Here is a 26275-nt window from a genome sequence, read left to right as displayed (position 1 = left end):
GTAAAATATGAAATATATGGAACAATTTTTAAATATCAAAACAAAAATAAAAATATCTTAGAAACCATAACCTTAAAAAATCATTGAAGGGTCAAATTATCCCTATTATCATCTAAGGGTATATTTTACTTTTTTTTATTTCACTTAGATACATCTTCCAATAAAAATTTAAACGTACCCAAATTGCCCTTATCCAGTAGTTGGATTGACGAACAGTGAGAGCTATTTCAATAATTTGACCCTAAAACAATCTCAACCGAATGACAAAAATACCCCCAATTGTTTACGCATTACAAACACTGGATAGTGCGTTCCATATTAATAATATGGCACAATTAAGGATACTTTTGTAATTTAATACATGCAAAGGTTTAAGTGCAAAATGATAAAAATAACCCTAATTATTCTACATTTCTAATACAAATAATATTTTCATGATTTGTACCGGAGAACTAGGGGTATTCTAATCATTCAACTGAAACCTCTCAAGGGTTAAATTACATAAATGCCTATGATTGTTCAGTATTCTAAATATCTAATAATGGCCCTTTTAGGTTTTTTTTTTTTTTTTTATTGGCAAGGTATCTAATTGAAATTAAAAAATAAAAGCATAACCTCAAATGTTACTAAAGTATTGTAGCTACATAAATTCATTCAGCATCCCAACCCCATCTTTTATTATTTGGGTTCGTATACAATGAAACCATTTATCTATTGTACAAAGAGGTCACAATTACTTATAACCATCCGATGTCAAATTTGATAGCTTGAATTTATCATAAAGTCCAAGAAAATTTCTTTTGAACTTTGAACTTGATCAATGGAATAAATACAGCTACCCAATTTCACATCCAATGGTCAAGATTAATTGTGACCACCTCGAGGTCTCATTGTATAATTTTACTTGTTCTCTCTCTTAGAAGACCTGGAAATGGGTTGCAACACCCCCCTTCTCTCTCTAAAACCATCTTCTGTTGCGTGCACGCTTCATCACACGGAGCACATATTAGTTAGTTTTCATAAGATGGAGAATTACACAGGTTCAATGAAGTATTGAATATGATTGACGTGTGACCAGAAACATACTCTTACATGAAGACCCCCATCAAATGCAGGCAGAAAGTGCCAAATTCATTTAAAAACCCCAGCTCCCTCCCCTTTGCGGTCATTTCAATACTCATTGTTTGATTTCATTTTCCAATAATACCTTCTCGTATGATCCTGAAATCTTCAATTATAATATTGAATACCATCTTCTTAGTCTTCACAAAATGCCAACCGCCTCCATTTCCACTTCCAATCTGATATTTCAAGCCATTATTATCTTCATGCTTTATGCATGCAAACCATAGGCATACAAACACAGAGAGACAAAGTACAGTGTACAGAAACATGTTTACATGGAACAAAAAATGGGATTGCTGGGCCAATATGGATATAAAATAGGCTACACATGATACACATAGAATATACAAGGTGAACAGAAGCGAACGCCCGGTGGGCAGACAAGGGATGTATGCACCAGAGAGAGAGAATTACTAACATATGTGTGGATGGCAAAGAATTGAATGAGGCAATTTGAGCATGCAAACAGTAAAGCACATGCATATGTGTGTGAGAAGAGAGAGGGAGAGAGATATTCCTAGGGAATTTTCAATTCTGACCTGAAGCATGAGACCAACAACAGATGTCAAAGTCATTCCGTGGTATTCATACAACAGCGCCGTTTCTTCACAAAGAAAAGCTTTCGAGCATCATACCATGCTTTCTGAGGGGATTATTGTCATGCCGAAAACAAAAAAAGCTGCACTGGACCATGGAAAATGCACAAAATATTTTAGCAATAGAGAATTGACATAAAAATATGCAAGAACTCAGATTTTCAATGGCATAAATGAAAATAACAAGAAATTTATGCAATCCAACTAATCGAATTAATATAACAGCAACAAATGCTAGCAACATTTGAGCACCTACCTCACCTAACCAGTTAGAGCACCGAGATGTTACATAAGAAAGTAACAGAATTCTGCAAAGGAGCTTTTATGGCAACAAAATTCTGCAAAGGAGCTTTTTTGTTTACATAATTAGCTATTTTTATGTTATACGAAAAACGTAGTGGCATATTATCAAAAGGTACCCAGTAAGTGAGAACCTGTGAAAGACATCAAAACTCTTCTGTTTTATCTATTTATGATTCATTTTAGGTTTTGTTGTCTAATTTGGCCAAGATAGTCTTAAGTGTCATCTATAGGCTATTAATCATGCACTCCAAAGTTACGAAGTGACCACCTAGAAAAGCTCTCTTGGAGAACTTTGTCTGACCATAATTAAACCATAGGCGTCACATGCAGTTCAGAAGGTGAGAGAATTTTTTCAGTAACCAGGAACCTCTCGTTTGTAGTGAATTTCTAACGAGACCTTTGCACAGCACAAATCAAGACTCCTATCATATATAATATAATTAAGACTAGGTCATCTTCATCTGACCTCCAATTAATAGGTCGTGAAAGTTTCAAATGGGCTTAATGCCTATACACAAGTTCGTCCACCATCAGGCACTGCATTTTTCTTAGAGGTTACATTCATTTTTAGAGTCTTGACACAAGCCGCATCAAGTTATTTGCAAAGTAAGAGAAAGCTATGCAGCTACCCCCGGTGATATTGCACATCTCTAGTTAGGGATTCAGATAGTAGTAGCCATCCATTCTTCATTGTAGGATACAATATGCCAACATAAGAAACATATTCTTCATGGTGCTATCAGTATCCTTTGTACTCCAATTCAAAACAAATGTTTAGTTGCTTGTTTGCCAAGACCTTAAATTGAACAGTAAGCGCCTAGTAAATAAAAGATACTCATCACCATATACTAGAGGTGTCGAGAGTAATCATACAGTAGAATATATTAATATAGCAAGTTGAATACTGTTAACAATTTCTATAATGATTTTGATAAACTAACCTTTCTTTCATTTAGGAGAAGTTATTATCAGTATCTCCAACTAAATCGTCAATGTCAATGCCAAAGAAGCAAAAGAAAAGAAGTAAAAGGAAAAATAGCTTTTCCTATAATGAAGTCAATATATAGATTAAACAAAATCAACTTTCTGAAATTTTTTAGGGAGCCAATCAAATAATTCATAGGCAAAAAGGGAACATTTCATTTTCAAGTGCCACAATTTGCTCTTGTGGAAAGAACTCTATCTCTATGCCTTCTGGCAAGAGTTTGACACAGTTTAATAAAAGCTTCTGTTTCCTGGAGACCGGTCGAATTCTTCTAAACTCAAGTTCATACAAGATATACACTGCTGAATGTGCAAATACCTTAGTCAAATGCATAGGGGTCATCGGCATAAGGATCCAGAGATCCCTCCTTGAACAAGTCACCAATAGGTGAGGAAATTGGATGATCATCTTTGATTCCCTACATTGCAATGAATTCAGTTCAGTTCAGCAAGACATGTGGCTTAAAGAAAAGCATTAATATGAAGAGCACAGAGTCACAGTTAAGGCAAACGGAAAGTACCTAAATCTTTTACAAATACTTTCTAGAGGAAGCATTCAATTCAATAGCATGAATAGGGATTAGACATAAATTAACAAAAAAATGAAACAGAACGTGATATACAGTCATGATAGGAAACAAATAACTTAGATTTAAACCACTGGCTTTCATTTCCTACTTTTCACTAAATGCATATCACAGGCACTAATAAGTACCACAAGTACTACTATAACAATATTTTTCTTTTTATCAAAACTATGTTTAAATTGTGAGACCAACTATGGATTTGTTTATCTCACAAAAGGAAACAGAAACAGTATCATATCTTTCTTAGACTAGGGATTATTTAAATCGAAGAAAAACAAATATCCCACCCTGCTTAGAGTAAGCCATAATGCAGCCTGCATTACAGGTGCCAATCAATATTTTTGGCCTTTATACATTAAATCTAAAATACTTATGAGCCATACTATGAAGCTGCGGGAAAGAGTAATTGAGCAATGACTAAGGCATGAAACGAGTGTATCAGAAAACCAATTCGGATTAATGCAAGGGAGGTCAACAATTGAGGTCATTTTCCTATTTAGCCAACGGATTGATAAGTACAAGGAGAAGGGAAAAGGCCTCCACATTATTTTCATTGATTTAGAGAAAGCCTAAAATAGGGTACCTAAAGATTTAATTTGGTGGGTATTGGAAAATAAATAAGTCTCCTGATGCTATATTGACATGGTGAGAGATATGTATGAGAGAGAGCTAATTAGTGTGCGACTAGTGAGTTTTCAATGACAATAAGCCTACATCAGGGGTCAGAGTTGAGTTCATATCTCTTTATTTTAATTATGGACAAGGCATCTACAAGATGAGGTACCGTATTATGTGTTGTTCGCGGATGACATAATTTTGATCGATGAGACAAGAAGTCGCGTCAATGCAAAGTTAGAACTTTGGAGGGATGTCATGATGCTATATTGGCATGATGAGAGAGATGTATGAGGGAGAGTTAATTAGTGTACGACAACTAGTGGAGAGACAAGTGAATTTTCAGTGACAATACCCCTACATCAGGGGTTAGCGTTGAGCTCATATCTCTTTATTTTAATTATGGACTAGGCATCTACAAGATGATGTACCGTGGTATGTGTTGCTAGTAAATGACATAATTTTGATCGATGAGACTAGAAGTGATGTCAATGCAAAGTTAGAACTTTAGAAGGATGCTCTAGAATCTAAAGGTTTTACGATTAGCCGGACTAAGACAGAATATATGGAATGCGAGTTTAATAATAATAGTAGTAGAAACAAGGAAATAGCTAAGATTGATGGCAAAGAAATACCTAAAAGAAAGTATTTTTGATATCTTGGGTCGATAATCCAAGAAAATGGAGAGATTGAGAAAGATGTCACACATAGAATTAGAACTAAGTTGGCTAAGTAAAGATTTGCAACCGTAGTTTTATGTGATCGCCGCATACCAATGAAGGTGAAAGGGAAGTTCTATAGGACAGCTGGGAGACCAGCTTTGCTTTACCAGATGGAATGTTGGGTAGTCAATAAACAACATACCCCATAGGATGAGTATAGCTAAGGTGAGAATGTTGAGATGGATAATTGACAAGACAAAAAAGGATAGAATGCATAATGAATACATTTGAGGGAACCTAAGGGTGCCTCCAGTAGGCGACAATATGCGGGAAAGTAGATTTAGGTGGGCTGGCCATGTGTAGTGCAGATCCAATACAGTACTGATTAGAAGTACGATATGGTTCAAGTAGAAGACCCTAAAAGAGCAAGAGGAAGGCCCAAAAAGACATGGATGAAAGTAGTAAGAAAATATACGGTAACTCACGGTCTTATTAAGGGTATGGCCCTTAATAGAGCAAAAAAACAGAACAAGATTTGTGTAACGGACCCCAAATAGCTCGGATAAGGCTCTGATGATGATGATGCTAATACATTTAATCTAGGATATCGTAGTACCTACAAAAGAAATATATTCAACATCACCTCTTGGTGCAGACCTAGTACCTTGAGTTAGGGTTTTAGCAAAGAAGGAGATAGGGAAGATCTAGAAATAGAGAAAGATTCAAAAACTAGAGATAAAAGGAGCACTTACTGCTCTAGGGTTATAAATAAAAATCCATAACAAGATCAGCCATTATGCTTAAGTACATCCTTTATATAAAAAAACTCTAAACAAGACTTAATCATGACCATCCTTCTAATCTAATCATGGCTCTTTATTAGAAACGAGAGTGAATAAAAAGACATAAAAGAGTACAGAAATTACTACTTATGTCCCTAAGTGAAAAGATTCAAGAAATAAATAAAAGACATGAAAGGATATACTCAATGGCTACTTTGCCTCTCTATGGTTCCTCTTGTAAACGTTAAGCATATCTCTCTTGTCTAGATACTTGAGACCAATATTCTGGGCTGCATCACCTCTCGTCCTTAACTTGTGTGATAATCATATCTGATCATACACTGTTCAATGAGAAAGTTATTCTAACTATTATAGGCAATCCTGGGCGTCACTGCAAGATTCGCCAAGTAATTTCTAAAACAAAGGTGCTCATTCTAAATATTCCATACCACTTTTTTTCTTCCTAATTACCAATTCAATTTCTTTAAAATTTTCAATATAGTGCACTAAACGAGGTGTACCAGTTACCTAAAGGAGCAGTATATTCAACATGAGCCATCCTTAACCGCATATGAAACTAAAAGGAAACTAATCATCATGTACCGCAAAATTGGTTGGAATCCCAACCACTACTTGATATCCTAGGCCCTTCTACCAGATTGCGTCCATGTACTAAAGAACGTTAATAAGTAACCAATAGCTGATAACCATATGATTTAGCAAGCATACCAATACAAAAACTCTTACCAAACCCTCTTTTAGTTTGTTTTCCAATAGTTTCTTCCAAATTAATTACCCTTAAAAATTCTCTTCAGATGTGAGAGCAGCTGGTGATCTCATCATAATTTCACACAAAATAAATCATTGCTAATTATTAATCACTGGCATACTGGACTCTCATAAGTGCAATAAACAAACTAAAAAAGCTAAGAGATGGAGGAGTTTCCATGAAAACTCAGGTGTTTTACATATGAAGCAGTGTTTAAGAAGTAAACCTAAGGCAAGTGGGTTCAGAAAGATGTCAGCCTTTTTAACATGCAAAATTCAGTTTTAATCAATTCTTTCGAAAAGTCAGTCGAGTTTTCAAGTCTAATTTAACAGACATTTTCAAACTCAAGCTACGTTTCCCTCTCTTTCTTTTTCTTCTTCTTCTTCTTCATTTTTTCTTTTTTTTTCCCAAAGGGGTGAACCTGGGATCCAAAGCTCTGAGTTCCAGGCCTTATTTAAAGGGACGAGAGGGGCTGCAATAGGTTCATTTAGACCTCAACATTCACTGTGCATTGTACAATATCCACTGTATTTGTACTAATGATTTTGGTTTGTGTGCAGAAAATGTAAAGCATGCCTTTGGCTGTCTATTTAATAAAATAATTCAAATATCTCAACTCTGTATTTATAATATTATATTTTATCTCTGAAATCCAGAGTTCACCACGTCGACTCACCCAAGCCCTGAGTCAACTTGGTTTTGGTAGATGGCAAGTAGGGACTGTGTGCCTTTTAAGATCATGAATAAAGCCAATTGACAGTTAAAGTTTCTAGGATATGAAAGATTGAGTTGCCTCAAATATACAAAACAACAAGAGCTAACAAATATTGCTCACATTCATCACCCTTATGACAAAAGCATCTTGGTGGATCTCCACAATATATTGTCAAATATCACAAATATCCCCGAGTATTCAAAGAGGAAAATGTAAATTCTTTCACAAATTAATACAAATGGTGAGATTACAACACAAGACCCGGTAGCATAGCAAGGAAAAAAGATTGAGTTTCTAAGAGGCTCATATCAACCTACACTAAATTCAAAACCTCCACATACACTAAATCAAAGTAGGTATCATGCAGTACCTTTCGTAGTGTCATTGAATGCTTCTCAGTATTAATACAAATGGTGAGATTACAACGCAAAACCCGGTAGCATAGCAGGGAAAAAAAAGTGAGTTTCTAAGAGGCTCATATCTACCTACACTAAATTCAAAACCTCCACATGCACTAAAATCAAAGTATGTATCATGCAGTACCTTTCGTAGTGTCATTGAATGCTTCTCAGTATTAGGAGTCCTCATTTTCATCTTTTTATGCGTTGATGGATCCTGATATAGCAAAGGCAAAAGACACTAGAGGATACATATCTCGATCTATGGTATAAGTCCAAAATATTTCAACAAATCAAAATGCGATCAGGTAAGTGGATGAATACCGCAAACATGACAGTGCTCTTGGTTTTTTTGCGCTTTGTGATTGTTCTCCCATTAGTGGTTTCAACTTCATATTCATGCCGTGTCACCTGCCACAAGAGAACCTCCAAAAGTAGGAAAAAAGGCGTACAAATAAACCGACAAGAAAAAGATCATACGCACGAAATGAATAGAAATAACAAGATAGGTGTCGCACGGTGACACAGTTTAATATTATGTGGCCCTAAATCAAATTATTTTCCAGTCTCAAATCCATGGTCCATACAAACAAGAATTTCATGCTGATTGAGGCTCACCTTCCTATGCTTAGGAATATTCCTTATATTCTCACCCTTGCCTTTCTCTACTTTCTGCGATAAACTCAGGACAGGTGTGCGCATTGATCCCATAAAGTTCACAACCTAAACAGAACAAATATAAGAGGAAAAGATCAAGAACATGAAGCATACCAGTTCTTTAACTTGTATAAAATAAAAATCTTAAACATTTTATTGAAACAATTAAAATTAACAAAAAACACTTATAAATGATTCCAAGCCACCTCCCCTTCATTGTTATGTCTCGTCGTATCAAGATGGTGTCCTTTTGAACCACCACTATCTTTCTTCTTGATTGACGAAACAGAGTATTCCTGTTCATGAAATCAAGATCTATTCTCATCAGAAAATCTTGATAGTTCTCATTCTCCACAAAAGTTTGTAATGTGCTAAGTTGATCCCTTTCCATATGCTGTCATGTTGAATGAATATGGGTTATATTCACAGGACTCAAATAAACTTTTTTTACTCCATGCATCCATACCAGCAGCAAACCAGAAGTGTCAGTTCTGGTTAAATTAGCAGTTCAACTTGTCATCAAATTGGTTGGATAATGAAAACTCGTCAAACCCTAAAAAATTTAAAAAGATTTACAAAGTTGGGTGTATTTCCAAGATCCAGGTTTTGGGTCCGATTGGCAGTCTGACCAGTCGACCCAATTGGTTCTGCTTTTGACACTTACAATTGTATGATCATCAGTCTCTTAACAAACTAAAGCAGTCAGTAGGCATTTCAAGTGCTCGATACAAAGAAAGAAACCTGCTTGCAAAACCTGATTTCTGGAAGTTGAAATACTCAATGGTCTGTGACCAAGTTATGCTAATTAAGGATTTTTATAGTGGAGAGCAAATGTTTTGGTGGAGAACCATGTGAGATGAACTTTTCACGAGTAAACTATATTAATCAACAGACTTTAAGAATTATATTAAGGACCCTGTTTAACGAAAATGGATATTCTGTAAATTCCAGTCTTGAAAAGATTCATCAACTCTCGACTATCGTAATAGACAGTCCGTCTAACCGCCCCTTGCATATAGGACATGCATTGGGTTAAGCCTGAGCGTATTTGTCTGGCCATTTTACAAATTGTGAATGCTCAACAAGAAATTTTCATACTTTACAACATAAGAAAATTACAAGCAGTTACAACAATATGCCTTTACACGTCTTTGTTTCATATCTTCTAAGAGCTACTGTTACCATCTCAGTTATAGCTCTATAATAAGGATAATCATCGTCATCGACCCATTATGTGTGTAAATTTTTACGGGTACCCATTTATTGAGTCAGCCAGAGCAATCAGCGCAATCATGGTTCATGTACCTTTCCCTAATAATCTCACTCATTTAGACAATGAGATCATATTATCTTTCAAGCACCATTTGTTCTATCAAAACATTACGAATCTCAACTTTGTCATTCTTTACCACATATCTTATTAGAAGGAACATGCGCCATATAAGCAACCCATGCAATGTATTTTCAACACTTGCGTACATGGAATCCTAAGAATCATTCTATTATTTCTCCCAAGAAAGGCATTGCTTATCAAGATCAATCCAATTGTAATTAATGTAATAATGCAACTGTGATTCGTTAATTTCTTTACCAGCCAGTGCCAAGATCCTAGTCATACAATACAATCTAACATCCACTAGTTAGAAATAAGTGGATCAGGAAATACTTGACAGGGAGAAACTTGCATTACCTTCTTTGAGTTCACTTCAAGACCCTCGTGTTGTTGATTGTCATCCATTACCTTCCACTGCAATTGTAACAAAGCCCTCTGCTTTTCTTCCTATGAAGAAACATGTATAAATGAGAATAATACAGAGTTTCAAGATGAAAATGCTAAATAAGCAGGGGATTCTAATCAACTGCTGAAAGGTTGTTTAGCGATATGGGTAATGACAATATATTGGTAAACAAATAAATCAGTATTGATTTATTTTGGCCCGAACCATTCGAATAAAAAACAAACATTTCAGTTTGTTAAAAATTCAGAGATAGGTCGGATTTGGCTCCAAAAGAAAAGGGAGTGAAAAAACAGATATGAACATTACACTACACTAACATGTGTAAATTGAATACAAAACAATCAAAGCCTAAAAGTTATATGATAAAATGGATTATTTGGAATAATAGAAATACTGAGAGAGAGAAAGAGAGAGAGTACTCCATGCTGAGCCATTCAATCTTGAAAACCCAATTTTTATTTCCCAATAATAATGCTCTGGGAGGATAAATATCATCCTCCATTGAAAAAAAGGACACGAACCTAGCTCATCCTTGAATTTTACTTTTTAGAGCATTTGATCCATGTTTCCAATGGGGGGAGGTCATCGCCACCACAATTTTTAAGTATATTACTTTTCCAATTGTCGGTGAATATTTAAGCAAATCCTATCCCTTAGTGAGTAATCTAATAAGCAAAGAAACCTTAAGCAAATCTAATCTTTTAGTAAGTTTATATAATCAGCAAAAATCAGGGAGTTCAAATCCATTTAAGAGAAGTTTTAAAAAGTTCAACTCTAAAGAAGGTAACAAAACACAGTTTTTTTCTTTTCTTTTTAAAAATAAGTTTTTCTTTGAACAAAGCATATAATACCAGATTAATATGATGTGACCCAAAAACCATAATATTTTGCCAGAATTTTGAAAATGGAGTCCTAAATAGTTTTGAAAAAATCTCCACCATTTTGAAAAAAACAAAAAGAGGATACAAAAAACATATACCAAACTGCATGCTGCTAACTATGGTTTGGCCTAAAAGCTTTGTATACATGTTATTGTGTGTCAGAGAACACATAAGGCATGATCTGTAGGATTTTCTTTTCTGTTATGCTATTAAGCTAGTGTCACAACACTAATTTGGTCAACCTGGACTTTGACATTCCTACAGCAGATAATACCTTTGACTTCTGAAGCTCAAGTTCCTCTTGGAGTGTTTTAAGTTCATCCATGTGCTGATGTCTCAAAGCTTTTATCTGAGATTCGTTTTCTTTCCTCAGCAACATGGTTTTCTAATACATCAGAAGAAAAAAATCCGTCAGTGCAAACAAAATCTCCAGCATAATGTAGATAGATCGTAGAGCTACTGAACCTCTCTCAATTCATTTTCAGAGTGAATCTGCAATCTCTTTATTTCGTCACTTTTCTGAGCTTTAAGAGCCAGTTCTTTGTTATTGTACTCTTGCTGAATTTGTTTAATCTGCACATGAAAAGCAACATCAAACAGGGAAAGCGCAACCAATATAGTTTTAAAGTTTTGATTAACTAATAATAAGAGAGTTATGCAGAACCACAAAATAATGCCAGAAGTTCTTTAATTACACCGCCAGAAAGTCCAAAACAAATATCAGCACGACAGGATGTGAACATCAAGTCCATATTCTATTTTTACATATTTAATATCAGAGTCCAAATTCCTGAAAACAGGAAATATGAACTTCAGTTTAGTAACCCATACACTAAACAATTTCATGAGTTACCAATGAGTTGTGTTCCTCTTGAAAAGTCTGTAGATTGTGCTGTACTTCCTCTTTATTTTCTGCAATTCTTTTTTCACAAGTTCTTTCCATTTCTTCAAGAAGTTTAGCTGCCTGAAGAAGCAATCGTGTCCAAGGAGTGACAGATGTCCAAAATGAATAGAATCACATAAATGTACAGTATAACTTCATACAATATAACTTCATAAATGCAAGGAAAAGAAAGGACCTTCTCTTTCTCCATGTTAAGGATCTCCTGTTTCTCCATCTCATATTTCCTTCGGATGTCATTGATTTCCTACACCGTGCAACATTAGCTTCCAAAATAAATGGTATGCGATAGGTTGCATTTGGAATGATACAACATTCCAGTACCTGGTCATTTCTTTGAGATATTTCCTTCAAATGTTTAATTAGCTCCAGCTGTCTACCCTCTAGCATCAAATCATATTGTTTTTTAGCATCTGTGAGGGAGCATTCTGCAGCAGCAAGTGACGCCTGCATCTGAAAGGACAGAGCTTGTACAACTCAGTTGTCTGTTAACTGTTATTCTTAATAATGAAGCCCAAACAATTTGCTCAAGACAAAAAGCCTGGCCTCCATTATCCATGAAACAATGGGGGAATAACAAAAGGTCTTTCTATCGATAGACTAGAACCACCAATCGTATATAGCATAACCCAAACTGCCTGTATTTTCATGAGCAAGAACATTGAAGGAATAATACTAGAAACACCAAGAGTTACCAAAATCTCTATGCACGTATAAGATTTGAAGTATTTCGCACTACATGGTAGAAATGAAAAGAGAAAATTATATAATGCTGCAGTAGTTATAATACTACAAATAAATCTAGCATTGTCAAATTTAAATAAAACCAAAAAATTGAATAATAAATGAGAAAACATAGAGTTATCTCAAATCATCAAAAGAATTCAAGAGAAAAATAAGAAGTGATTTTCTAGTTCCATAAAGTAAATAATTAAAAAAAATTTAATTTACAGAAGATGGGTAAACTTTGCAGTTGCTCAATTGAGGATTATTGTAAAAAATATTTAAAAATATATAATAAATGGTGAAAAAGATGAAAGTCCTCACATAGCACAGAAACAACAATGCTTAGAATGTCTAAAATGCTTAGTATCAAGGGTTGATTTGAGAACAAAGAAATATGGGGGAGTAGTGAGAATAAAGAGAGGAGGTCATAGTTGGACAGAGAGAGCATGTCCACATCATTATTGGAGGAAGTTGGAAACACTCTTGGAGCCAACAAGGCTTCGATAGTGTAACATAGAAAAACATAAGAAGCCCTAATCAAGCCAAAAGCAATGCTGAAAAATATGCACAATGAGGCATTAGTAAACATTCTGATGCTGCAAAATTTTGATGCGTTATAATATGAAAATGATAGATGTCATAGGTTTCTTCTTCTCCCTGAACACAATATTAAAGAAACTGCACTCGGAGAAGCTATTTTGGGGAACTTAGGATATTTTAATCAAGAAACTACAGCAGTGAGGAATATAGTTAATGCATTGGGAAAACAAGGATTAATTGGAATATATGTTATAAACAGATGGGGCTGTTTTATGCATCTTATGAGAAGAACGTGGGTGTTTCAGTCCTTCCATGTGAATCAACAAATACAAATCTCGTTTGAAGGTACATCCAATATTGTGAGTTATTATTAATTCGAGAAACAAGAAAATGAAAGGGAACAAATACAACACAAAAATATCAGCGAAATGGAATTTACAAACCTCCAATCTCTGATCTTCCAAATGCTTCTCTCGTTCTAGAAACTGCAGATGAAGCTGGTCTTTCTCATCCAAAGCTTGAAGGAGATTGCGTATTTGATCCTCCAGTGACTTAACCTGAGTACCACTCTCAGTAATTTCCTTCTGAAGAGTTTCAATTTCCTCCATCTTCTCATGTAACATAGACTCCGCCTTTTCTTTTATATCTAGATTCTGTGACTCCAATTGCGACATTTTAAGCACCAAATCTTGCTGTACATTATAGGAAAATGTCACTACAGATATTTCAATTTGATATTAGATCTTTCAATCTCAGCATTAGAAAATTGAATAATATCTTTCAGAAATTGGAAGGAACACCAATAAGAACTGACAAAATAATGCCAATGTCACACGGCGAAATAAAAAATATGGCAATCTCGTTTTTGGAGGAAGTGAATGTTTAGTTGCTTAATTCATTTGTTGATGAGATAAGGAAGAGAAAGATCTGAATGACACCTGAGAAATGTCTCAGAGAAAATAGAGTTTGATCATATCACTTCTTGAGAACATTAGCAATCCACATTAAGTGGGCTGCACAATTTTCCAGTTGTAGGGTGGAGTTGGTCAGGAAAAGGGTGAGGAGAGCAGTGTCCTTCAAATCATATAATAGGGAATTTTCAGTGCTTACCTCTTTCAGTACCATACTTCATTTATTAAGAAAATATCAGAAGGGAGCTGGAGATCTCACCAACATATAGGGAGATTACATGCGCTTTGGTACTTCAGGTAGATAAGATCTCTTAAATTATTAGAAAATTTGTCCCAACACCAAATGCAATTTTTTCCAAAATATAACATCAGCAACAAACATAAGAAATGTATAATGCACAGTGAATGAAGGAGAAAAACGATAAGATAAAGGGAGGGATAATTTTCTATTAGTTTATGTCCACATGTCCAAGAAGTTTTTAAAAGATAATAAGCATGTTTCGACTTTCAGACTCAAAGAGGTTATTCCAGAAATTTATCAAAAACCAGAACATGCAAGGTTCAGATTCATAGACAAAGTATGAGAATTTGATGAAGGAGAAATATCCTTTCAAAACATTTGTACCAATGGTATTATAAACCCAGAGATTATCTTGTGGATCCAGGTTTTGAGAACCGCTCATGTGACAATGACAAACATGACACTACAAAGCACACATAAACATAAACAAGTAGAGCTCATTTTATCAACTAAAATCCCAACTTACCTTTTGCTTATCAATTTCACCCAAAGTTTCAGCTAAACTTGCACCTTTAGCCTCTAAGTTAGTAATAGACACCTCCAACCCAATCTTCTCTGATGTAAGACTCTCAATAACAAGCTGAGATCTTTGCATTTTTTCCTCTGCCAACTTGTTTGCCTCATCATGCTGCAGAACCAGGGCCCTTTTGGATTTTTGGAGCTCTGTGATTTGATTTTTCAAGCCTGGAAGAAGTTTGAATTTGAATCAGTCAGACAATAAAAAAGAGCAGATAGAAAGATCACTGATACATAATGTAAGTAAAAACAAGAAAGTTACAGACCTTCCACTTCTGAACGCAATACTCCATTCGCCAATGTTACATCCACAAACTGGGCATGGAGTTTGTCAAATTTGAGTTGGGCACACTTTGCAGTAAGGGACTTCTCCTGTTGAACCATACTGTAACAAGTATCCCAAGAAGAGGACAGTTGAATGACATAATCTGAAGTTGTTCTGCTGACTTTGTCAAGCTCAGCTATCTTCTTGGCCAAACTGTTTGCTTCGTTTTTGAAATTCTTCAACTCAATGCTGGATTCCAGTAACCTTCTCTCACAATCTTGGAATTTAAACTGCAGATTGATCTTATCTTCCTCTAAGGTACCGTTGGTGGCTTTGAGGCTATTACATGCATCATCTTTCATGCTTAACTCTTTCTGTGTGTCCTGAAGCTGACAGCCAAGACTCTGCAAGCTTATTTTATCTTCAGTAACAGTTGCTTCTAACTGTTTGATGGCAGCATCTATATCGTTTTTCCAAAAGAAAATGATTTTAGCAACAAGTGTCATAACAAACACACAAAACAGCACAGTTAGAAGTTACATAAAACTAACATGAACAGCAGCGTAACATATACACAAGAAGCAGATAGGGTTTTCTTTGCCACAGCATGAATGGCCTTGACATCTAGAAGCAGGTTATAGTCATTCTCTAATTAGGATCTATCTTAGGATGTAATTTGCCGCAAAACAACAAGATCAAATATATGGAACAGTGCAGTTTCACACATGGAACAATGCACACAATGCTGCATAGACATCGCATAGATGGTTACAACCTACCATTATATGTATATGTTTACCATAAAGACGTTGTGGTTTCCAGTCCTACTAACACCACCCCACTAACACGTTCAAAAAACTAACTCCCAAACTTGAAAGCGTTTGGCCAACACGATGGTTAGCATATTTGCCTCTATCCTTTTGCATTGAGGATTCAATTCCCCTCAAATGCATTTTCTTAATTTTTGGACACGAGCATCAGGATGGCCGAGTGATCTAACGCGACAGACTCGAGTTCTGGTCCTTGTGAGAGGGCGTGGGTTCAAATCCCACATCTGACCCTTGAATTTTTTTGGGAAGGGGCAAGGGTCATGGTGGTGGCACCCCTACACCATAGTCACCATGCTGTGGTTTCCATTCCCTCCACTAACACCACACCACTAATACTTTCAAAATGCTAACTCCTAATCTACTTGAAAAAAAGCGTAGGGGCTTTGTAATATCCTTGCTCAGGAACCCTAATGAATAACATATTGAAGATGAGAAAAAATGTTGCAGCATTGTATAAGCTCCCTCCCTCCCTCAAATTCTAAAGCAAACCTAGCTATTCTAAATTTCTCGAAGTTGTGTTGGTATAGAAGGCATCAGTGATTTCACATATGGAAAAGGAACGCCAATTTGAGAAAATCAATAGAATATGAAATATCGGAAAAGGTCATGGTTGAAAGGTCAAGAGGCATTTTGGTAATGAGGATCCACCTAAGGCAACACTCACAAATCCATCTCAAATTATTTGCAAGCACTATAGTAAAATCTAGATTCTTGAATAATTTTGCAAAATCCTTGTCAGCAACTACTTACTCTAGCTTGTGCGAATATGTATCATATGAGTGATTCATCCTTACCTTTATCGATTACAAGCATGCCTTTCGATTGAAGCTCATCAATGTAAGATCTTTCCATTTCTTCCTTCTCTCTTTTGAGCGTGTCCAACTCATGTTTCCCTTCCAAATCAAAAAAGACAAATATTATTATAACAACATGTGCATATCTCTCTATAGAAGTGCAAAGCCATTCATGGTTTGAACAGAAATTTCAGATTTCCCAACCAATAAACCCAACTTCTTACATCCAAGTCATCCATTCATATCAATCAGTATCAAATTAGTTATGCAGAGGAATAAACTAACAGAACATACACATGCAAGCGAATCTGACAGGACCAGGAGTATCATGCATTAAGCAAACAAAGAACACTGCATCTGGGCTTCGACTTTAGAAAGAAATGCGATGTAATGTGTAGCTTTTCTCAAGACTCTCTATCCAAACCAAAAATGGAAAACAGGCAGCACCCCTGCACTGCATCATTAAGGAAGCACAGAAGTTCCATGGATGCTGGTTGCTAATAATTGGTATATGAGAAGGGAATAGTCATACAGAGAACTCACCATGTCTGATTCTTTCCTCAGCAGAATCCAATTTCAAAGAAAAGTCCTTCAATTGGAAATGCAAACCATCAAAAGCTTTTGAGTTCTCTAACAGCTTATCCTCAAAGAATTTTTTATCTTCCTCAGCTGTTAGACAAAAGCACATCAACAGGTTATTTTCATATCTGAGCCAATCATTGAAATCAAAATCAAAGCCAAAGGAACAAGAGCAATAGATACACCATCCAAAACTTTTGTCATCGACAAAAGCACATCTAACACAAGAAAGTATAAAGAAACCAATATTAGTAACTTATGCACCAATACTGGGATGATATTGTCAATTTGAGTCAATTTTCTATCATCATCATCATCTAAGCCTTATCCCAACTATTTGGGGTTGGCTACATGAATCTTGTTCTACCATTCTACTCATAAGCTCAGGATTAATGACAAGATTCGTTAAAGTTTTATGTTGGCTGCCCTACACAACCCTCCTCCTTTACCCTGGCTTGGGACAGCCATGACCGTCTTGGGGCACGCCAACCAAGGCAGGGCTAATTTGAGTCAAATTTCTATATTTCCATGAATCTGAAAACTTCAGAACTCAAAGGACAAGGTTACCCACTCCCCTCTCCTCAGGCCTCACACCGCCATTAGAAAATATTTGAAAGCACTTCTTCTTCTGTTCCTCCCATATTTTCCGTATTTTACAATACTAAAATTCTCTAGAATCAATAAAATTACCAGTAACAAGCACAAGCAATACCAACCAGATGAAGAATATAAACTGATTCTTTCTAAAGATAGTGCTTTCGCTATTTTGTAATACATTGAAATGACCCAATCATTTTCAAGAAAACTAAAACTGAGCAGACCTCATCAGCTTTAAGTATTGTCAACAAGCGGCATCCTAATATGTTACCTTTCCCCAGAATTTTCGATGTACATATGTAGGCAAGAACGTTTGGAAAATTAAGAATCAATATTCACAAAACATCTGATAGAAAACATTACCTCCTCGAACAAGACCAGCCAAGTGCTGCAGAGTTTCAGTGAGTTGATCACATAGTGTCTTAGTTGAAGAGAGTTTTGAATCCAATCCATTCCAAAGCTTTGAGTCTTCTTTCTGTTTGACTTTAAGTTTTGCATTTTCATTGCTTGCGTCTTGTAATTTTGCCTCCAAAGCATGAATCTGCTCTGCAAACTTTTTCAGCTTTGAGTTCTGCAACATTAATCCAATAGTTGAAACCTTCCCTATGCTATTCGTGAAGTAAAGTTCCAGTTGTTCTGAATCTTTTTTTTACAAAAAAAAATAATTAAAGTTATAATTCACATTTTGCAGAATAAAAAAACATAACCATATCACTTTTCATAAAAATTTTAAACCAAAAGTTTCCTATTTCAATTCCTTGCATTACAAATTATTTAACTATTGTATTACAATATTATCTAATATTACATAATAGATTATAATATGGAAAAAGTTTATACAAGGATGCTACCTTATAATGGATTTTCTGAAAAGAGGTGATGGTCCCTAATAACCACAGTGTGAACATAAACTAGCAAGATATTTGATAATGGAATGGCATCACACCTTCATTCTTTAATATGTAAAAAGTTTATATAAGGATGCAACCTTATAATGTAGAACTACGGATGCCCCTAAAAAATCCATCAAAAAAGGAAGTTTTAATGTTGAAAAACCCTTTGATTGATCATCTCGAAATCAAGATGTATGACTATGAAAAATAAAAAGATTTTAAGTCTCAGAAATAGTGCATTTTACAACATATTATCTACGCCGTCCATTTTCAAGATTTTCATTTGTTTATAGATCTACTTGATTTTAGCCATTTTTTAAATTTAAAATTTTATAATTAGATATAAAAATAGATTTTGAGATAATCCTAAGAACATTTTACATCAAAATTATATACCATGATAAAATTTGAAGGTGCACCTTACCTCTACACCTACGGATGCATCCGTATGCAAACTGCCCTTATAATGTATTGTTGTTTTAATATATTATATTCTATTATAATATGTTATATTGTTAAGTGTTACATTATTACCAAGGAAGAGGACAAAAGAGACGACAACCATGAACATAAAGAAGCAACGGATATTTGCATTGTGTTCCTTTGGGCACAAACTACCTATTTGCTTCCTCAAACAATGACCAAATTAGGATATTGTTCATGAGTCATGACTCTGGCCAATGTAAACTTGGGTGTTCAAGTTAGTAAAAAGTTAGATGTTAAATATTTTTTATATTTATTTATCTAGGTGATGATTATAAACCAGTGGGACCACAAAAAAAGATGTCCTCAGAAGAGATCTTTTCAACAAAAATTCAACCTAAATTTCTGTTCTTGCGAGGCCCAACAGCCTCCTTTACCGCTTCAGAGAGGCGGCGAGGTTTTCGAATCTAGTAAGACTTTGGGCACATCTTGTGAATATTGTCCCTCCTACGAAAAACCCATAGAAAAGGATTGAGATCCAAAAATTTTATTTGCCTCAAGTAAATACAGAAAACATTTAAAACTATCTTAAATATTTATTTTATTAATAAAAATACAAACCACCCAGACTACAAAAGAAACGAAATTAATTTAATCTATAGTGCCAAGCCTACCCACAAAGTGGAGAAGCGCTATTCTATTGATGTGTGAGTGCGGAATGGAATACGCACGCACGCACGCACGCACACACACACACACACATGCACACACATATATACATACTAAATATAATTTATATACTCTCTCAAACCGTACAAACCTGACCTGCTGTGTCCAATTGGCCTGGACCTTATTGGACGGGGACTTGACCAGGGCCCGGGTTGGGTTGGGATCAAACAAGGACCCAGTCGGGTTCAGGTTGACCCGCACCTGATCCAATCTATTTACACCCCTACCTTCTTGTCTACTTCTCTTTTCACAAACCAATGGTGGCTGTTTTTATTGTATTCCATAGAGTTCATTTGAATGTAAGCAATTAATTCTCTCATTAGCATCTCAACAGAAACTTCACATTATTCATTTGAAAAATCTTCACATGCATTAATCTTCCCTTGAAATGAATTTCTTCTTTTCCAACTATTTAATTCATTCTCTTTATTCTAGTGCAATTCTGTTCATTGACTTGCAGGTAATTATCAGTCCTTGACCTCCCTCAAGCAATTTGAAATCTCTAAATCTTTTTTCTGTGATAGTTGGATACATGAACTCAGATTTTAACATCCATTTGCACAGGATGTCTTCTATCTTGTTAAATTACATATCATATTTCCAATACTCTTTGGACGGCAATGAACCCTCTAAGACTCACTGTATTATCCTTGTGCACCCCATGCTCTCACTTCTCCACATTTCTTTTCTGCAATCTTCTATGAAACATGAATGACTATTCCCTAGTCTTGTGCTTCAGTTTCTTTATTAACCGAGATGTAATTCAGTAAGACATCAATAGAAATGGATTTCTTTTCAGTTTTCCTAAAATAATTGTAGAGGCCAGACTAGATGTTATAAAACCAGACGCAAGGCACCCATATTGGGTATTATCGTAATTACTTACTACGATAGTTTGAATAATAAAAGTGCCTTCAAACATTAAAGGCACTTTAAGAGGATCTCCTCAAAACCTCTCTAATGATGATCATGAACCATGAGAGGTTCTTAAGGCTGCGGAGTAGAGATTTGAAGGGAAACCAAGGCTAAATTCTTGTGAAATTTTTATTAGTTCACCCATATCTCAGTATAGAAACCTTACAAATGATGTTGGTAAAGCACATTAGATGTTTTCAATAGAATACACAGTTCTTTTACATAAATTCCAACTTACTCATTTTGCCACAACAACAAGCTCAATCCTGAACTTAAGATTTTCTCTGCTCCAATTCCACTCGATGCTTTCAGTCAATTGTACACTAAAGTCCCACATGCTTATGCATAAAACTTCTATATTTCAGTACAAGGAGCATCCTATCATGATTATTATCCTTGATTCCAAAGTTGAGTAGAATGTACAGTTCCTTTAAATAAATTACACCAAACAGAACTTGTTTTATAACATCAGCCTGTAAAAGAATGAGACTTAGGTTTTTCTTTGAAATTTCTTTATCTTCCATACATTGATCCATTGCAAACTAAATGTCCATGATTACCTGATTAATTCTTTCACATTTCCATATAATCAGCATATAATAGTGGCCTGCAACCCTAACTTGAGAGGCATAAAATAAAAAATTTGGTATTTTTGAAACATATTATGGCATTATGCTGAATATATGTGCCTTGAGACAGGAGAATGAGCTCAGATTATTGTTAACCATGATTTGTTTAACTTTTCTTCTGAGTTTTGAACATTTTCACACATAAGAACCCATTCACTCAGGCATAACTCTTCTACATTCCAGTTTAGTATCTGTATTATCATGATTTCAACGAAGATTTTGAGAGTATTTAAGCATTTCTCCTTTGCATTGCCACATATACCAGGTTCTCTTAAGTAAGATTCATCCAACCAGAACTATTGATCTTAGGAACAGTAGATATACATGAATTCCTGCTTGACTAACCTACATCTTGGTCAAAATCATATCTCAAAATGATTCTAAACCAGAATTCGATATTTTTAAGTGGAGTACACATTTTATAATAGAAACCTATGTACATATACATGTTTTATAACACAAGAGATCAAACGTTGTCAATTTTCACATCAATTCAAGATTTATGTATGATGAATCATTCATATGATTATTTTGATCATTTTACCCTAAAAGGGGGCACAAATCTCCAAATTATTTGCCTGTATTTCAGCATAATATAAAAAGGAGATGCTATATTTCCAAGTGTGGGGGCTTTAATCAAAATTTTCCACTCCTCTACATAAATTGCAGTTAATAAGCTTCAGTTTTTTTAAAAATCCTTCAGTGTTTTAGTAAAATAGTGCGTTACTGCAATCTAAGCCTAAATTGGAAGTGTCAAGTAGAAGATACAGGCACTTTACATAAATTATGCCAGAATAGATTATTTCATGAGAGCAGCGAAGGAAACAAATTTATCTTACTGCAAATTCAAGGTCTGTTTTGGCGCAGGCTTGATCGTGAACCAGCTTCTCTGAAATCAAATAGATATAGAGAGGGAAACAGAGATAAATGTTAATATGATGATTTACAGAGAGATATAATGGATGAGGAAGGGGTTTCCGATGTTTTACATAGAGAGATAATGGATGAGGAAGGAAAGAGCGAAAACCTGCAGTAAGCTTAAGATTTGCAAAACTTCCTACTGATGCAACTTCGTGAGAAGATCGTGAAGGGTTATTGAAGAATCTCGAAGTTCCAGGTAGTGATGTGAACTGATCCAGAGACCTCAAACCAGAAGAATTAAGCTTCTGCATCATAAGGAAAATAAAATTCCTCTCGAGAGAGAGAGAGAAGCCCTAGATTAAAAGAAGAAGACCCTGTAGAGAGAAAAGCAGCCTTATACTGGAGACGAAAAGAGCGCCAGAACCAGGCGCATCAAATGAATCAAATGCGGCGGGAAGCTTAGGTATTTATAGTGTCCGCTCCGTTTTGTAATTTTTGAAATTACGCTTGAGTGGCGGCGTTTTATTTACGGGCGAAGTCCCGCGCATACTCGGCGAGTCGATCTTTTAGAAAAAAAAAAAAATTTAAACCTTCGCATTGAAAAAAATTCGTTAAGTTTTCTTGGTTAAGAAGGGTGAGGTAAGGTGCACCTTCAAGGTATATAATTTTGATGTAAAATGCTCTTAAGATTATTTCAAAATCTATTTTTATATCCAATTATAAAATTTTAAATTTCAAAGATGGTTAAAATCAAGTAGATATATAAACATAAGAAAATCTTGAAAATGGACGTTGTAGATAATATGTTGTAAAATGCACTATTTTTGAGACTTAAAATTTTTAAATTTTTCATAGTCATACATCTTGATGTCGAGATCATCAATCAAAGGGTTTTTCAACATTAAAACTACTTTTTTTGATGGATTTTTCAGGGGCATTCATAGTTCTACATTGTAAGGTAGCATCCTTATATAAACTTTTTTCGGTTAAAGAAACATTGCCATCTTTTTTCATTGTTATGTTGGATTGTTTGGATAGAGTTAACATACTATAAACAAAATCGCATTCTACCCTTCCAAAATTCTCTTGCAGATCCAAAAGTTTTTCTTGTATGTCTCGCAGTAGTAAAAAATTTGCTTTCATACAATAAGCAAACTTGCAACCCTCCTTATTCATGAAGAGAAGGGGTTTCACATGGGCGTGGTATGAGAGAAAAGGCTATCCAAGAGAGAAATAACCTTGGCTTTACAAAAATGCTGCTTAGGGCTGCCATGAATAGGGCTCGAGCTTCTCTGGTTTTTTGCAACCAGAGTTTTTCCTTATTCATGAAAAGAAAAGGCTCCCTATGGGTGAGAAAATACTTGCCTTTTGTAGAGAGAGAAGGGCATTGGCTTTATAAAGACCTCGCCTAGGGCTGTCATAGATGGGGCTTGAGCTTCTTTGGTTTTTTGCAACCCGAATTTCTCCTAATTCATGAAGAGAAGGGGTTTCCATTGGTGTGGTATAAGAGAAAAGGCTCGTGATGCCTCTTAGGGTGGCCATAGATGGGGCTTGAGCTTCTTTGGTTTTTTTACAACCCGAGCTTCTCCTTATTCATGAAGATAAGGGGTTTTCTATGGGTGTGGTATGAGAGAAAAGGCTCGCCTATTGTAGAGAGAGAAAGGGTTTTGGCTTTACAAAGATGTCACCTAGGGCTGTCACGGCTTGAGTGTTTTTTCAAAGAGAGAGAAAATGAAAATGTTTTGTTTCATAGAGAGAGTAGATTTGGGGTTGTGAGGTATCACGGAGTTGTTGGGTCACGGGTTGAGGTTTGCACGGGGGTGAGAGAGTTGCACTTTCATAAAAAAAAATTCAAGTCTGACTTGAATTTTTTTTTTTTTACGGTAACTTTTGCCTTGACCCTGCAGTATTTTTTATTTCAATCTAAAAATTTAACAAAATTTTGAGGTTGTCCAAACGGTTCAAATCTATTTCACAAGAATTTTGAATTGCAATCCAAAATATTGCAACTTTGGGTACATCCAAACTGGCACTTAAGCAATCTGACTTTTTCAAAAGATTCAAAAATCTTCTGTATAGGTTTTGTCCAAGAAAATATGATATGATTTTGACTAGGTCATACAAGATGGATTGTATACTATGAGACCATTTACCGTTTGTATAGGAAGGTCACAATTACTTACAACCATCCAATATAAAAACTGATAGCTTAGGTGTGTCACAAAGTTTGAAAAGATTTATTTTGAACCTTGAGCTTGGTCAATAAAATAAATGTGCCCACCCAATTTCATATCAATGTTCAAGAATAACGGTGACCACCTTGTACCAAAGGTAAATGGTTTCATTATATACTTTTCCAATATGAAATCATGAGATTCGGTGGATTATAGCTTGGATCCACCTAGATTTTATGCTGCCCCGGACCTACCCCAAAATGTTTTGGGCCTACCAAGCTTGCCCCGTGCTCGTACCCGGCCCATAGGCTAACATATAGCCCAAACCCGACTTGAAACTAATGGACAGAAAGCCCATGACTAGCTCGGGCCCATTAACAGTCCTAACTATAGTCTTATATTGAGGAGCTTATATTTTTCTTTTTTTTCTAACAGTAATCCTATACCTTGGGTTGTAGTTCTTGCTATTTGTTAATATAATTGTTATGTTTAACATTGTTTTTGTTCTTTTATTCTATGTTTAATATTTTGTGTCGTGATAGCAAAGTAAGTATCATTATTTTATTTAGCAAAAAATAAGACAAACAATGGTCAAGTAATACCTCAAAATATTAGGTAAGGGTATAAAATTATTGCTCACTTTAGTGTACCCTTAAAACAATTGCAAATCATAATTTTATTTAGTCAAATCTGAAATTCATGATTCTTTAATTTACCTAATTTTAGCAATCTATATTTCTTACCCATTTTTTTCTTCCTCTTTTTTGGAACAATACTAATTTATCACTTATGTTTTGATTTGCAAATGTATTATTATTCACGACTTGCTAACTATGTGTCTACCAATGTTTACAAGCATTTCTTGATAGTGGATACAAAGACTAAAGCAAATTTTCAAGCCAAAAAACAAGGCAAAATGGGCAACTTCAACAAGCCACTTGTTAAAAACCAAGCTACGTGAATAAATTACAATCCTTTAAATAACAATTATAACCATTTCTAGCATTGTATAACCACTGTAAATAAACTCAAATACCAACCCCTTATGGGGTAATTACATATAAAGCAAAACTAACTTAAGAATTACAATTTCATAACACAAATTACATAAACTATGTCTCCAATCTTAAATACATCATGCAACTAATCTAAACAAAGCAAAATTCTAAGGAATAAAATCAATTAAACAAGGAATTAAAATCTCAAATTAAAATAGGGAAGCCATGTTTGGAACCCCTTGTGTCGGGGCCACGCAATCGGACCATATAAGGACTTAATTTTGTCCATTCAAATTGTACAAAAGTGGTTAAATCTCACAATAAGGTCTAATCAAAATGGAAAGCAATTACACACTTTAAAATCACTTCTTAATATCTCAACACACTGGAATTATCATCTAAAATAGAATGCAAATGGTTTGAATCGAATCGGATAAAGAACAATAAAGTTATAACTAAACTACACACTGTGGTCCCTCGAACCACCAAAACAGTATTGTATGGAAAGATTATGAACCCCCATAGGTAAAAATGTGATGAAAAAGTTTCGAAAATTGAGTGACACTCTAAGACTAAATTATTTAATGAATTTGAAGCAAAGTAATCAAATGATACTATGCATGATCATGGATTCTCATGCATGTAGGCTATAACTCATGAAAGACCACACTATAAATAAGCATGATGAAAAAGATTATCAAATGGGGATTCTAAGATCAAAGAAACTTTTCTAAATTCAAAACTCTAACAACTATAGATGCTAAGAATATGATCTTATGATAAAAGAAAATTCAATGGAGTTTACCTTGATAAAGGTACATTATGGACTTAAGCATAAGAAACGAGGATCACCATCAATATCACCTTTAAAGGAATTCTA

General features: G+C 35.0%; 1 protein-coding gene across 5 annotated transcripts; it reads right to left on the bottom strand.

Moving 5' to 3' along the window:
• Window positions 1–990: 990 nt before the first annotated feature.
• LOC18442882 (synaptonemal complex protein ZEP1) lies at window positions 991–22822 on the bottom strand. Of its 5 annotated transcripts, none has more exons than XM_020672575.2 (21): window positions 22390–22822; window positions 22202–22251; window positions 18137–18344; window positions 17141–17266; window positions 16598–16696; window positions 14975–15433; window positions 14659–14876; window positions 13424–13672; window positions 12039–12167; window positions 11893–11961; window positions 11667–11777; window positions 11279–11386; window positions 11088–11198; window positions 9884–9973; window positions 8400–8489; window positions 8155–8259; window positions 7861–7947; window positions 7682–7753; window positions 3328–3427; window positions 1665–1809; window positions 991–1301 (listed from the first exon to the last, which is right to left on the bottom strand). In XM_020672575.2, exons 1-19 carry the CDS (start codon window positions 22535–22537, stop codon window positions 3329–3331), a joined length of 2628 nt encoding a protein of 875 aa, XP_020528234.1. In that variant the 5' UTR covers window positions 22538–22822; the 3' UTR covers window positions 991–1301; window positions 1665–1809; window position 3328. The 5 variants fall into 5 exon arrangements, with proteins under 5 accessions (XP_020528234.1, XP_020528235.1, XP_020528237.1 ...); XM_020672576.2 differs by having other exon boundaries at window positions 1665–1804; XM_020672578.2 differs by lacking the exon at window positions 8400–8489.
• Between the last annotated feature and the right edge of the window lie 3453 nt (window positions 22823–26275).

Source organism: Amborella trichopoda, chromosome 4 (genome assembly GCF_054954075.1).
Source record: "Amborella trichopoda isolate Santa Cruz 75 chromosome 4, AtrichopodaSantaCruz75HAP2 v2.0, whole genome shotgun sequence".
Lineage (NCBI taxonomy): Eukaryota > Viridiplantae > Streptophyta > Magnoliopsida > Amborellales > Amborellaceae > Amborella > Amborella trichopoda.
This window is presented reverse-complemented; position numbering and strand designations above follow the sequence as displayed.